Source organism: Porites lutea, chromosome 13 (genome assembly GCF_958299795.1).
Source record: "Porites lutea chromosome 13, jaPorLute2.1, whole genome shotgun sequence".
Lineage (NCBI taxonomy): Eukaryota > Metazoa > Cnidaria > Anthozoa > Scleractinia > Poritidae > Porites > Porites lutea.
This window is the reverse complement of record NC_133213.1, coordinates 4354878-4370376: the sequence shown is the minus strand read 5'-3', so window position 1 is coordinate 4370376 and position 15499 is coordinate 4354878. Positions and strand designations below refer to the sequence as shown.

Sequence of the window (15499 nt, the reverse complement as noted above, 5' to 3'; positions counted from 1 at the left end):
CTGTCCAGATTGGAAGTGTTCGGCCTTGCTCTCTCTTTAGTAGTGGAAACTCAGAAATGAAAAAAATCGCTAAAATCGCACCGGATCGGGAAAATAACCACACAGCAAGCAAGAACACGCCATGTAAATAAGGTAAGACGTTTTTTATCGAGAATTTCTACGAGTATTTATCTTCCTAAATCTATAACGTGGATTCCCATACAAATCCTTTATAAATTCACGGCCGCCATGTAACCCAATACCGCTTTCGTTGAAAAGTCACGTCCCGGCTCGCACACCGCTAATAATTAATCTAATCCTTTCACGTGACGTGAGCTTGGGCTGCCTGTGAATATACTGAATATTTTTTTTGCTCTAAGCCAGTTAAAGATTTCTCGCCGCTTGACCTGGTCTCCCAAACCTCTAACATTAATTGATCCTATTTTAAGATCCATTTTTAGACGTTTGTGTCAGATAGCATCGACTGTCTTTACCCAAGGAGTATTCTCGCAATAAAAAACAAATATGAGAAATAAAAAAAGATAAACAAGAGGTTAAATAAAATAACAGTAAGGTTACGTAAAAACACAGCAAACTAAACATTGTCATGCAAAATGTAAACAGAGACATACACATTTAAATCAATAAAAGGTTAAATTGACTGGGGACGAAAGACGCGTTTTCTTAGGTTCTCTCCTAAGTTTGAAAGAGAAGAAAAAAATGAAAAGCTAATAAAGAAACCAACCGCCCGCAATAGCATAAGTTATACATTGTTTTTCATCAATCACACAGTGACAGATGGCCCGACAGCACTCGATTGTTAAAGCAATGACAAAAGTTATAAAAAGTTATGAAGGAAGTTCTTTGCCTACTGGCCATAAGCGCCCTCTAATATACAACTTATCTGGTTGTGCTTGGCTAAAAGCCGCTGGAATTCCTCTTCGTTTAGCAGTTTTAAAAGTTTCCATCTGTACCCTGCGGCGTTTAACAATTTCAGTCGGTAGGTCTCGGAACATTTGAAACTTTGATCCTTTCAAGCGGTGTCCCAGTGAAAAAATGTTTTGCACATCTTTATACCTCAGGAAACGTGCAAGAATTGGACGAGGATTCCCATCTTTGGTTTTTCCTGTGCGGTGGACACGTTGAAATTCTACACTCTGAGCATCTACATATCCCAGTTCGCGTTCTAAAAAGTCTCTTAAAATCTCCTCGGTGTCTTCAGGTTGATCTTGAGGTCCTTCTTCGATATTCATAAACATGATGTTTTCACGTCGAGAATAGGCCTCAAGATACAAGCATTTTGACTCGGTCTCCTTAACTGCTTCTTCATGTTTTTGCACCTTCCTCGTGAGCTCGGTAATTTCTGCTTGTGCCTTTTTTAACTCTTGAGACTTCTCCTGTAATTGTTTTGAAGCAAAGTTGGCGCCATCTTTCAACTCGCTTATGTCCTTCTTAGCTTCTTCTTTGAAAGCTTCCAACTCTGTCGTTCGTGTTTCTAGCTTTGCCAGTTTGGATTCAATTTTCTTCAAAGACAGTTCTATCGTGTGTAGCTTTTCTAGCTTTTCCAAAATCTTTTGTACTTTGGCAGCAACCTCCTCCGACATATTAAGAGCTGCCATTACTTCATCTTCTTCTTGTTCGGGTCCTTCAGTGAGCGGTGAATCGTACTTCTTAGGTTTTTTCGCCTCAGGCGATGTGGTTGAGTCGTCCGAGGAGTCCGATGATCTAAATGCTCTTTTGCTGAGTAGATTATTGAAAAATTCGGCCATTAGCCACCATGCAAAGTGTAAAGTTTGCGGACAGTCACATCGAAGGTCTTTACTCCGCCATTACTCGACCCTGTCCTAGAGATTAGGATTGCAGGCTTCTCTTATCGCCAGCAATTAATTACCTTTTTGGGGATGGATGGGGTGGTACATGGGGCGCTTATACTATTTACACAAATCATCCGAATGGAAATCTTCTGCATAAACAAAATTATAAGATTGAATGTGGTTAGAGAATGACTTAGTACAAAGTATACAGTACCCAAATTATGCCTGGACAGACTACTACATCGCCTTGAATCACAGCCCATATTTTCTGAAACATTTGAAATAGAATGCTGCGAAAGTTTTGATTTCCAACGGAAATTTCCAGTTTTCCCATGTAAAAAATTAATGGTACATGTCAGTACATGTAGCCCTACTGTTCATAATGAATTTGTTATTATTATTATTATTATTATTATTATTATTAATATTATTATTGTAGCATTATTGTACTCCTTGGCTTGCTTCTTTAGTCTCTCAAGCACCTAGCCCAACAGTAAGAAGAGCGACAACAGCAACAACACTGACAACAGCAATAACAGTAACAACAGCGACAAGAGCTACAACAGTGACAACAGTATCAAGAGTGACAACAGTGACAACAGCAACAACAGCGAAACCAGTGAACACAGTGACAACTGTGACAACAGTGACAACACTGACTACAGTGACAACAGTGACAACGGTGAAAACAGCGACACTGTGACAACGGTGACAACAGCGACAACAGTGACAACGGTGACAACTGTGACAACGGTGACAACGGCGACAACGATGACAACAGTGACAATTACGACAACAGTGACAACTGTGAAAAGAGCGACAACAGTGACAACGATGACAACAGAGAAAACAGTGACAACGGCGACAACGATGACAACGGTAACAACAACGACAACAGTGACAACACAGACAATAGTGACAACGATGAAAACAGCGACAACAGTGACAACGGTGACAACTGTCACAACAGTGACAACGGTGACAACTGTGACAACGGTGACAATGGTGACAACTGTGAAAACGGTGACGAGGGTGACAACGGTGACAACGGTGGCAACAGCGACAACGTTGACAGCAATGACAACAGCGACAACGGCGACAACCTTAAGAACAGTGACAACGGTGACAACAGTGACACCAGTGACAACGGTGACAACAGCAAGAACGGCGACAAGCGTGACAACAGCGACAAAGGTGACAACAGCTAAAACGGTGACACCAGTGACAACAGTGACCAGGGCGACAACAGTGACAACAGCGACAACAGCGACAACGGTGACAACAATAACATTAATAACAACGGTGAGAACAGCAACAACGTTGACAACGATGACAACAGCGACAACGGTCATAACCGTGACAACCGTGACAACAGTCACAACAGTGACAACGGTCACAACGGCGACAACGATGACAACGGTGACAATTACGACAACAGTAGCAACTGTGACAACAGCGACAACGGTGACAACGGTGACAACAGTGAAAACAGTGACAATGGCAACGACGACAACGGTGACAACAACGACAACGGTGACAACTGCGACAACAGCGACAACGTTGACAATGGTCACAACAGCGACAACAGTGACAACAGTAACAACGGTGACACCTGTGACATCGGTGACAACAGTGACAACTGTGACACCTGTGATAACGGTGACAACAGTGACAACGGTGACAACTGTGACAACGGTAACAACAGTGACAACAGTGACAACAGTGACAACGGTGACAACTGTGACAATGGTGACAACAGTGACAACTGTGCAACTGTGACAAAAGTGACATCAGTGACAACAGTGACAACGATGACAACAGTGACAACGGTGACAACAGTGACAACAATGACAACTGTGACAACAGTGACAACGGTGACAACTGTGACAACAGTGACAACAGTGACACCTGTGACATCGGTGACAAATGTGACAACGGTGACACCTGTCAAAATGGTGACGACACTAACAACGGTGACAACGGTGACAACGGTGACAACAGTGACAGCGGTGACACCTGTGACATCGGTGAGAACAGTGACAACTGTGACAACGGTGACAACTGTGACAACTCTGACAATAGTGAAAACAGTGACAACGGTGATAACTGTAACAACGGTGACACCTGTGACAACGGTGACACCTGTGATGACGTTAACAACAGTGACAACTGTGACAACGGTGACAACAGTGACAACAGTGACAACTGTGACAACAGTGACACCAGTGAGAACAGTGACAACGGTGACAACAGTGACAACTGTGCAGCGGTGACAAAAGTGACAACAGTGACAACAGTGACAACGGTGACAACGGTGACAACTGTGAAAACAGTGACAACTGTGCAACGGTGACAATGGTGACAACAGTGACAGCAGTGACAACAGTGACAACAGTGACAACAGTGACAAAGGTGACAACAGTGACAACTGTGACAACTGTGACAACAGTGACAAAAGTGACAACGGTGACAACTGTGACAACAGTGACAACGGAGACACCTGTGTCATCGGTGACACCTGTGACAACGGTGACAACAGTGACAACTGTGACAACAGTGACATCGGTGATACCTGTGACATCGGTGACGACAGTGACACCTGTGACAGCGGTGATGACAGTAACAACGGTGACAACTGTGACAACGGTGACAACAGTGACAACGGTGACAACTGTGACAACAGTGACAACGGTGACACCTGTGACATCGGTGAGAACAGTGACAACTGTGACAACGGTGACAACAGTTACAACTCTGACAATAGTGACAAAAGTGACAACGGTGACAACTGTGACAACGGTGACACCTGTGACAACGGTGACAACAGTGACAACTCTGACAACTCTGACAATATTGACAACAGTCACAACGGTGACAACTGTGACAACGGTGACACCTCTGACAATGGTGACAACAGTGACAACTGTGTTAACTGTGACAACAGTGACAACGGTGACACCTGTGACATCGGTGACAAAAGTGACAACGGTGACAACCGTGACAATGGTGACAACAGTGACAAAAGTGACAACAGTGACACCTGTCACATCGGTGACAACAGTGACAATGGTGTCACCTGTGACAACGGTGACAACAGTGACAATGGTGACAACTGTGACAACAGTGACAATGGTGACACCTGTGACATCGGTGACAAAAGTGACAACCGTGACACCTGTGACAACGGAGACGCAGTAACAACGGTGACAACTGTGACACCAGTGAGACATCGGTGACAACAGTGACAACTGTGTTGACTTTGACAACGGTAACAACAGTGACACCGGTGAGAACAGTGCCAACGGTGACAACAGTGAGAACTGTGCAACGGTTACAAAAGTGACAACAGTGAAAACAGTGACAACGGTGACAACTGTGACAATGGTGACAACAGTGACAACAGTGACAACATGACAACGGTGACAACTGTGACAATGGTGACAACTGTGACAAAAGTGACAACGGTGACAACTGTGACAACAGTTACAATGGAGACACCTGTGACATTGGTGACACCTGTGACAACGGTGAAAACAGTGACAAAAGTGACAACGGTGACACCTGTGACATCGGTGACAACAGTGACAACTGTGTTAACTGTGACAACGGTGACAACAGTGACACCAGTGAGAACAGTGACAACGGTGACAACAGTGACAACTGTGCAACGGTGACAAAAGTGACAACAGTGACAACAGTGACAACAGTGACAACGGTGACAACTGTGACAATGGTGACAAAAGTGACAACAGTGACAAGAGTGACAACGGTGACAACAGTGACAACTATGACAACAGTGACAACAGTGACAACGGTGACAACTGTGACAACAGTGACAACAGTGACAACGGTGACAACTATGACAACAGTGACAACAGTGACAACAGTGACAACTGTGACAACAGTGACAACAGTGACAACGGTGACAACAGTGACAACAGTGACAATGGTGACAACTGTGACAACTGTGACAACGGAGACACCTGTGACATCGGTGACACCTGTGAGAACGGTGACAACAGTGACAATGGTGACAACTGTGACAACAGTGACATCGGTGATACCTGTGACATCGGTGACAACAGTGACAACGGTGACACCTGTGACAGTGGCGATGACAGTAAAAACGGTGACAACTGTGAGAACGGTGACAACAGTGACAATGGTGACAACTGTGACAACAGTGACAACGGTGACACCTGTGACATCGGTGAGAACAGTGACAACTGTGACAACGTTGAGAACAGTGACAACTGTGACAACTCTGACAATAGTGACAACAGTGACAACGGTGACAACTGTGACAACGGTGACACCTGTGACAACGGTGACAACAGTGACAACTCTGACAACTCTGACAATAGTGACAACAGTGACAACTGTGACCACGGTGACACATCTGACAACGGTAACAACAGTGACAACTGTGTTAACTGTGACACATCTGACAACGGTGACAACAGTGGCAACTGTGTTAACTGTGACAACGGTGACAACAGTAACACCAGTGAGAACAGTGACAACAGTGACAACGGTGACAACCGTGACAATGGTGACAAAAGTGACAAAAATGACAACGGTGACACCTGTGACATCGGTGACAACAGTGACAACGGTGACACCTGTGACAAGGATGAGAACAGAGTCAATGGTGACAACTGTGGGAACAGTGACAACGGTGACACCTGTGACTTCGGTGACAAAACTGACAACGGTGACAACCGTGACAATGGTGACAACAGTGACAAAAGTGACAACAGTGACTCCTGTCACATCGGTGACAACAGTGACAATGGTGACACCTGTAACAACGGTGACAACAGTGACAATGGTGACAACTGTGACAACAGTGACAACGGTGACACCCGTGACATCGGTGACAACAGTGACAACCGAGACACCTGTGACAACGGTGACGACAGTAACAACGGTGACAACTGTGACAACGGTGACAACAGTAACAACTGTGTTAACTGTGACAACGGTGACAACAGTGACACCAGTGAGAACAGTGACAACAGTGACAACGGTGACAACCGTGACAATGGTGACAACAGTGACAAAAGTTTCAACGGTGACACCTGTGACATCGGTGACAACAGTGACAATGGTCAGAACGATGGCAACAGTGAGAACTGGGACAACTGTGACAACATTGACATTAGTGACAATGGTGACAACTGTGACAACGGTGACAACAGTGACAAAAGTGACAACAGCGACAACTGTGAGAGGTGGTGACAACAGTGACAACGGTGACAACAGTGACAACAGTGACACCTTCGACAACAGTGACAACTGTGATACCTGTGACAACAGTGACAACAGTGACAACGGTGACAACTGTGACAACGGTGACAACAGTGACAACAATGACAACAGTAAAAACAGTGACAAGGTTGACACCTGTGACATCGGTGACAACAGTGACAACTGTGACCACGGTGGCAACAATGACAACTGTGACACCAGGGACAACGGTGACAACTGTGAAAACGGTGACAACAGTGAGAACAGTGACAACAGTGACAACAGTGACAACTGTGACAATGGTGACAACAGTGACAACAGTGACAATGATGACAACAGTGACCACGGTGACAAGTGTGACAACAGTGACAACGGTGACACCTGTGACATCGGTGACAACGTTGACACCTGTGACAACGGTGAAAACAGTCACAACGGTGACACCTGTGATGACGTTGACAACAGTGACAACGGTGAGAACAGTGACAACAGTGACAACTGTGACAACTGTGACAAGAGTCACAATAGTGACATCGGGGACACCTATGAAAACTGTGACAACAGTTAGAACTGTGACAACAGTGACAAGAGTGACAACTGTGCAACGGTGACAAAAGTGACGACAGTTACAACGGTGACAACTGTGACAACAGTGACAACTGTGACAACAGTGACAACAGTGACAATGGTGACAACTGTGACAACAGTGACAACAGTGACACCTGTCACATTGGTGCCAACAGTGACAATGGTGACACCTGTGACAACGGTGACAACAGTGACAATGGTGACAACTGTGACAACAGGAGAACGGTGACACCTGTGACATCGGTAACAACTGTGACAACCGTGACACCTGTGACAACGGTGACGACGGTAACAACGGTAACAACGGTGACAACAGTGACAACAGTGACAACTGTGACAACTTTCACAATAGTGACAACGGTGACAACGGTGACAAGGGTGACAACAGTGACACCTGTCACAACGGTGACAACAGTGACAACTCTGACAACTCTGACAATAGTGACAACAGTGACAACGGTGACAACTGTGACAACGGTGACACCTGTGACAACGGTGACAACAGTGACAACTGTGATTACTGTGAGAATAGTGACAAATGTGACAACTGTGACAACGGTGACAACAGTGACAACAGTGACAACAGTGACAACGGTGACAACCGTGACAATGGTGACAACAGTGACAACAGTGATAACGGTGACATCTGTGACATTGGTGACAACAGTGACAAAGGTGACAACGGTGACAACAGTTTCAACTGTGGCAACTGTGACAACAGTGACAAGAGTGACAACAGTGACAACGGTGACACCTGTGACAACAGTGAAAACAGTGACAACTGTGACAACAGTGACAATTGTGACAACGGTGAGAACAGTGACAACAGTGACAACAGTGACAACAGTGACAACGGTGACAACCGTGACAATGGTGACAACAGTGACAGCAGTGACAACGGTGACATCTGTGACATTGGTGACAACAGTGACAAAGGTGACAACAGTGACAACACTGACAACTGTGACAACTGTGACAACAGTGACAACTGTGACAACAGTGACAACGGTGACACCTGTGACAACAGTGACAACAGTACAACTGTGACAACAGTGACAACAGTGACAACGGTGACAACTGTGACAACGGTGACACCTGTGACAACAGTGACAACTCTGACAACTCTGACAATAGTGACAACAGTGACAACGGTGAGAACAGTGACAACGGTGACACCTGTGACAACGGTGACAATAGTGACAACAGTGACAACTGTGACAACAGAGACAACAGTGACAACTGTGACAACGGTGATAACAGTGACAACGATGACAATTGTGACAGTGGTGACAACAGTGACAACAGTGACAATGGTGACACCTGTGACATTGGTGACAACAGTGACAATGGTGACAACGGTGAGAACAGTGACAACTGTGACAACTGTGAGAACAGTGACATCAGTGACAACGGTGACAACTGTGACAAAGGTGACAACAGTGACAACAGTGACAACTGTGACATGTGGTGACAACAGTGACAACAGTGACAATGATGACAACAGTGACAACAGTGACAAGTGTGACAACAGTGACAACGGTGACACCTGTGACATCGGTGACAACGTGGACACCTGTGACAACGGTGACAACAGTGACAACTGTGACAGCTGTGATGGCGTGGACAGCAGTGACAACTGTGACAACGGTGACAGCAGTGACAACAGTGACAAGTGTGACAACTGTGACAACAGTGACAACAGTGACATCGGTGACACCTGTGAAAACTGTGACAACAGTTAGAACTGCGACAACAGTGACAACTGTGACAACGGTGACAAGAGTGACAACTGTGCAATGGTGAGAAAAGTTGCAACAGTGACAACGGTTACAACTGTGACAACGGTGACAACAATGACAACTGTGACAACAGTGACAACAGTAACAACAGTGACAACTGTGACAACAGTGACAACTGTGACACCTGTCACATCGGTGACAACAGTGACAACGGTGACACCTTTGACAACGGTGACAACAGTCTCAATGGTGACAACTGTGACAACAGTGACAACGGTGACACCTGTGACAACAGTGACAACCATGACACCTGTGACAACGGTGATGACAGTAACAACTGTGACAACTGTGACAACGGTGTTAACAGTGACACCAGTGACAACTGTGACAACTCTGACAATAGTGACAACAGTGACAACGGTGACAACAGTGACACCTGTGACATCGGTGACAACAGTGACAACTCTGACAACTCTGATAATAGTGACAACAGTGACAACTGTGACAACTGTGACAACGGTGACAACTGTGACAACGGTGTCACCTGTGACAATGGTCACAACAGTGACAAAAGTGACAACCGTGACAACAGTGAGAATAGTGACAACTGTGACAACGGTGACAACTGTGACAACAGTGACAACGGTGACAATCGTGACAATGGTGACAACAGTGACAACAGTGACAACGGTGACATCTGTGACATTGGTGACAACAGTGACAAAGATGACAACAGTGACAACAGTGACAACTGTGGCAACTGTGACAACAGTGACAACTGTGACAACAGTGACAACGGTGACACCTGTGACAACAATGAAAACAGTGACAACTGTGACAACAGTGATAAGTGTGACAACGGTGACAACAGTGACAACAGTGACAACAGTGACAACGGTGACAACCGTGACAATGGTGACAACAGTGACAACAGTGACAACGGTGACATCTGTGACATTGGTGACAACAGTGACAAAGGTGACAACAGTGACAACAGTTACAACTGTGACAACAGTGACAACAGTGACAACGGTGACAACTGTGACAATTGTGACACCTGTGACAACGGTGACAACAGTGACAACTCTGACAACTCTGACAATAGTGACAACAGTGAGATTGGTGACATCTGTGACAACGGTGAGAACAGCGACAATGGTGACAACAGTGACAACGGTGACACCTGTGACATCGGTGACTATAGTGACATCGGTGACACCTGTGACAACGGTGACGACAGTAACAACGGTGATAACTGTGGCAACGGTGACAACAGTGACAACGGTGACAACTGTGACAACAGTGACAACAGTGACAATAGTGACAACGGTGAGATCTGTGACATTGGTGACAACAGTGACAAAGGTGACAACAGTGACAACAGTGACAACTGTGACAACTGTGACAACAGTGACAACTGTGACAACAGTGACAACGGTGACACCTGTGACAACAGTGACAACAGTTACAACTGTGACAACAGTGACAACAGTGACAACAGTGACAACGGTGACAACTGTAACAACAGTGACACCTGTGACAACGGTGACAACAGTGACAACTCTGACAACTCTGAGAATAGCGACAACAGTGACAACGGTGACATCTGTGACAACGGTGACAACAGCGACAATGGTGACAACAGTGACAACGGTGACACCTGTGACATCGGTGACTATAGTGACATCGGTGACACCTGTGACAACGGTGACGACAGTAACAACGGTGATAACTGTGACAACAGTGACAACAGTGACAACGGTGACAACTGTGACAACGGTGACAACAGTGACAATAGTGACAATGGTGACAACGGTGACACCTGTGACAACTGTGACAACAGTGACAACTCTGACATCTCTGACAATAGTGACAACACTGACGACGGTAACAGCTGTGACAACGGTGACAACAGTGACAACTGTGACAACAGTGACAACTGTGACAACAGTGACAACTGTGACAACGGTGACAACAGTGACAACTGTGCAACGGTGACAACTGTGACAATGGTGACAACAGTGACAACGGTGACAAGTGTGACAATAGTGACAACGGTGACACCTGTGACAACGGTGACAACAGTGACAACTGAGACAACAGTGACAACAGTGTCAACGGTGACACCTATGACATCGGTGACAACGGTGACACCTTTGACAACGGTGAGAACAGTGACAACAGTGACAACTGTGACAACAGTGACAACGGTGACAACGGTGACACCTGTGACAACAGTGACAAGAGTGACAACTCTGACTACTCTGAGAATAGTGACAACAGTGGCAACGGTGACACGTGTGACAACGGTGACAACTGTGACAATGGGGACAACTGTGACAACAGTGACAACGGTGACACCTGTGACATCGGTGACTACAGTTACAACGGTGACACCTGTGACAACGGTGACGACAGTAACAACGGTGACAATTGTGACAACGGTGACAACAGTGACAACGGTGACAACTGTGACAACAGTGACAACGGTGACAACTGTGACAACGGTGACACCTGTGACAACTGTGACAACAGTGACAACTATGACAACTCTGACAATAGTGACAACAGTGACAACGGTGACAACAGTGACAACGGTGACACCTGTGACAACGGTGACAATAGTGACAACAGTGACAACTGTGACAACAGTGACAACAGTGACAACTGTGACAACTGTGACAACGGTGACAACAGTGACAACAGTGACAATGGTTACAACCGTGACAATGGTGACAACAGTGACAACGGTGACAACGGTGACACCTGTGACATTGGTGACAACAGTGACAATGGTGACAACGGTGACAACAGTGACAACTGTGTCAACTGTGACAACAGTGACATCAGTGACAATGGTGACAACTGTGACAAAGGTGACAACAGTGACAACAGTGACAACTGTGACAGGTGGTGACAACAGTGACAACGGTGACAACAGTGACAACAGTGACAACGGTGACTCCTGTGACAACGGTGACATCTTCGACAACGGTGACAACGGTGATACCTGTGACATCGGTGACAACAGTGACAACGGTGACACCTGTGACAACAGTGACAATAGTGACAACGGTGACAACTGTGACAACGGTGACAACAGTGACAACGGTGACAACAGTGACAATAGTAACAACAGTGACAAGGCTGACACCTGTGACATCGGTGACAACAGTGACAACTGTGACAACGGTGGCAAGAATGAGAACTGTGACAACGGTGACAACAGTGACAACAGTGACAACAGTGACAACAGTGACAACTGTGACAATGGTGACAATAGTGACAACAGTGACAACGATGACAACAGTGACAACGGTGACAAGTGTGACAACAGTGACAACGGTGACACCTGTGACATCGGTGACAACAGTGACAACGGTGACACCTGTGACAACGGTGACAACAGTGACAACGGTGACAACTGTGACAACGGTGACATCAGCGACAACGGTGACAACAGCGACAACAGCGACAACGGTGACAACGGTGACAACATCGACAACAGCGACGGCGGTGACAAAAGCTACAACACTGACAACAGTGACAACGGCGACCACAAAGACAATAGTGACAAAAGCGACAACATTGACAAGAGAGACAACAGAGACAACGGCGACCACAGAGACAACAGTGACAACATGCATGTGTCACATGTCTTTTGCCAGGATTCGTTTTTACTTGTATTAACAGTAACATATACGTATGGAATGCACAAAACAAACTTTTATCACGCTTGTTTGGACCCACCATCACTCGTAATCTTGTCACGCGTGTTTTGTACATTTGTTGCGTGAAACCTACGTAAAGTACAGTGCTGGAGCAAAAGCGCTTTGAGCTTTGACCGTTGTCTTCTGCACTCCGTAACCTTGGGTTATTACTATTGTTATTATTATTGTTATTATTGTTATTATTATTGTCTACTTCTTCAGACTTGAGGATTACATGTAGGCTTGTAGATGGTGGAGAAACTTTGTTGGAGGCTTTATGTCCTATCGCTTCTCTACCTAACCTTGTATGATGATAGTTAGCCTACTTTCTCACCTGTTTGAATACCGTTTCTGTAACTAAGTTAAGAAATAAACATTAAGAAGTGTGGCTGGTTAATTCTAGTGGTGTAACAGTTAATCGAATTCTCGATTAATCGCGATTATGACCGTTCGGTTCGATTCACGATTCTTTGCATCCACGTTTCGATTTTGCTTCGATTTTTGCATACCTTTTCCAGGGTGCCCTCAGTGAGTTATTATATTGTAAAATCAGAATCCAGAACTCTTTAAAATGTGCGTTTTTGATTGACGAGCAAAGGCGATAGCAGTTCATGCGCCATTTTGTGTGGCCTGGTAAAAATGCTGTCCTTCAACCACCTCTTGAGAATTTCCAAATAAGGCAAACCATCTTTGTCAGGTTCTCAAACATGATGACGAACCAAGCGACTGTGAATCCTCCTGTCCCTGTTACTGTTCTCAAATTGAGGGTTTAGGGTTGCATGTTGTTAACATTACACGTTACGTTATAACAATTAAGAAACATTTACATAATCGAAATCGAATTGAATCGCAAGGAATATGAATCGTTACACCCCTACTAAATTCATGGAGAAATAAAATAGATTCTTTTCAGCTGGTTATCAGTAACGTGGTACAAAAACACTTTTCTGCAGGGGAAGAAATTAACCTACTGGGACAAGATAGGTAAAGGAAATTGGTTACCATTTTAAACCATGCAAACTCATTGCCTGTCTTGTCCTAGTAGCTTCTTGCTCTCCAGTAAGGTGTTTGTTTACCATTTGACTGGTCAGCTGTACAGGCCCATAAGGCCAAGATTGACTTTGACTACATCAATTTTTTCGTAGGTGTCGGTAAATCAAGCTTGGCAGCAACTCTTAGTATGGCCCTTGCTAAATTGGATAAAAAGGTACCAGTAGTTTTGACTTTGATAGCACCCACTCTTAACCCTTTAAGCCCCAAGATCCACATACAAATGCTCCCGACTGATCTCCATACATTTCTTTTAAAAATAGTTGAGGGAATTTGGTTTAAAATCAAAGCATTCTTCCTTTGGTAATCAATTTAGTAATTCTCATAACCTTTACTCTTGATGATCCGCTGATGTTGTTAGGAGAAATTTGATGTTGGTCACTCTTGGGACCTAAGGGGTTAAAAAGGAAAAATTCCTACTTTATAAAAGTTTTCAATTAATGAGTTGCAAGTGGTGGACGTACAGGTTAATGGTAAGACCCTTAAGCGACCAATAACTAGAATCACTCCGCTGGAGATTCCGGTCACCGAAGCGTTATCAGATTTATGTGTAACAAGAAAAGCTCAAAGAACTATGATATTTCAACTAAGGTTGTATTTCACTTAAAATGTATTCGAATTTCAGATCCTCTGTAATTCGGGAGGGGAAGAAATGTAATAGACATTTTGCGTTGCGTTACACATTACGTCATGGTGTCATGTGAGTTTTTCGAGTTTTGACTCGGAACTTGGACTCGAGAAGCGTTGAGGTAGATTAAGGAATTTAGTTTGGATATATTTGTTACTGTTTACGGAACAGACACAACAAGTACTCTTGTACTGAAAATGCAAGGTACTGTCACCCTACTTTCCACGAAGCTAAAAGATTGGTATCTATCGATTGCATTCCTTTGTTAGGTAGGGCTTGTAGACCTGGATATTTGTGGTCCAAGTGTACCCAAGTTAATGGCTGTGGAAGGCAAGCAGGTCATTAACTCACCTTATGGATGGACTCCTTTGAAGTAAGGCATCAGAGGAGTGATTCTAAACTATCTTATATGTAACTAATTCGCCCGGCTCATGTAAGGGAATCCACGACAGTCTCGGATTCTGGATCCCATGCTGCGGATCCCAGATTCTAGGTATTCGATCTTAGGTTCCTTCTCAGAGTAACTTACATGGGGGATTCACCATTTTCACATAGACCATAATGCATCTTGTTTACCCCCAAAATTTGCATAACCATTGTTTCCAATTTCTCCTGGGTATTATAGTCGTCCCAAGAGAAATCGGAAACAATGGTTATGCAAAATTTTGGGGGCTAAACAAGATGTATTATGGTCTATATGAAAATCGTGAATTCCACTTGCAAAATGTTCCAGGATTTCGG

The 15499-nt window shown here is 44.8% G+C and overlaps 1 protein-coding gene across 1 annotated transcript in view; it reads left to right on the top strand.

Moving 5' to 3' along the window:
- The window catches only part of LOC140922972 (uncharacterized), a 29977-nt gene that overhangs the window by 10128 nt on the left and 4350 nt on the right, over positions 1 to 15499 (top strand). Inside the window, exons 4-5 of the mRNA XM_073373019.1 lie at positions 14226 to 14287; positions 15028 to 15131. Of these exons, the coding sequence (XP_073229120.1) occupies positions 14226 to 14287; positions 15028 to 15131 (166 nt within the window). The remainder of the gene's footprint in view (positions 1 to 14225; positions 14288 to 15027; positions 15132 to 15499) is intronic.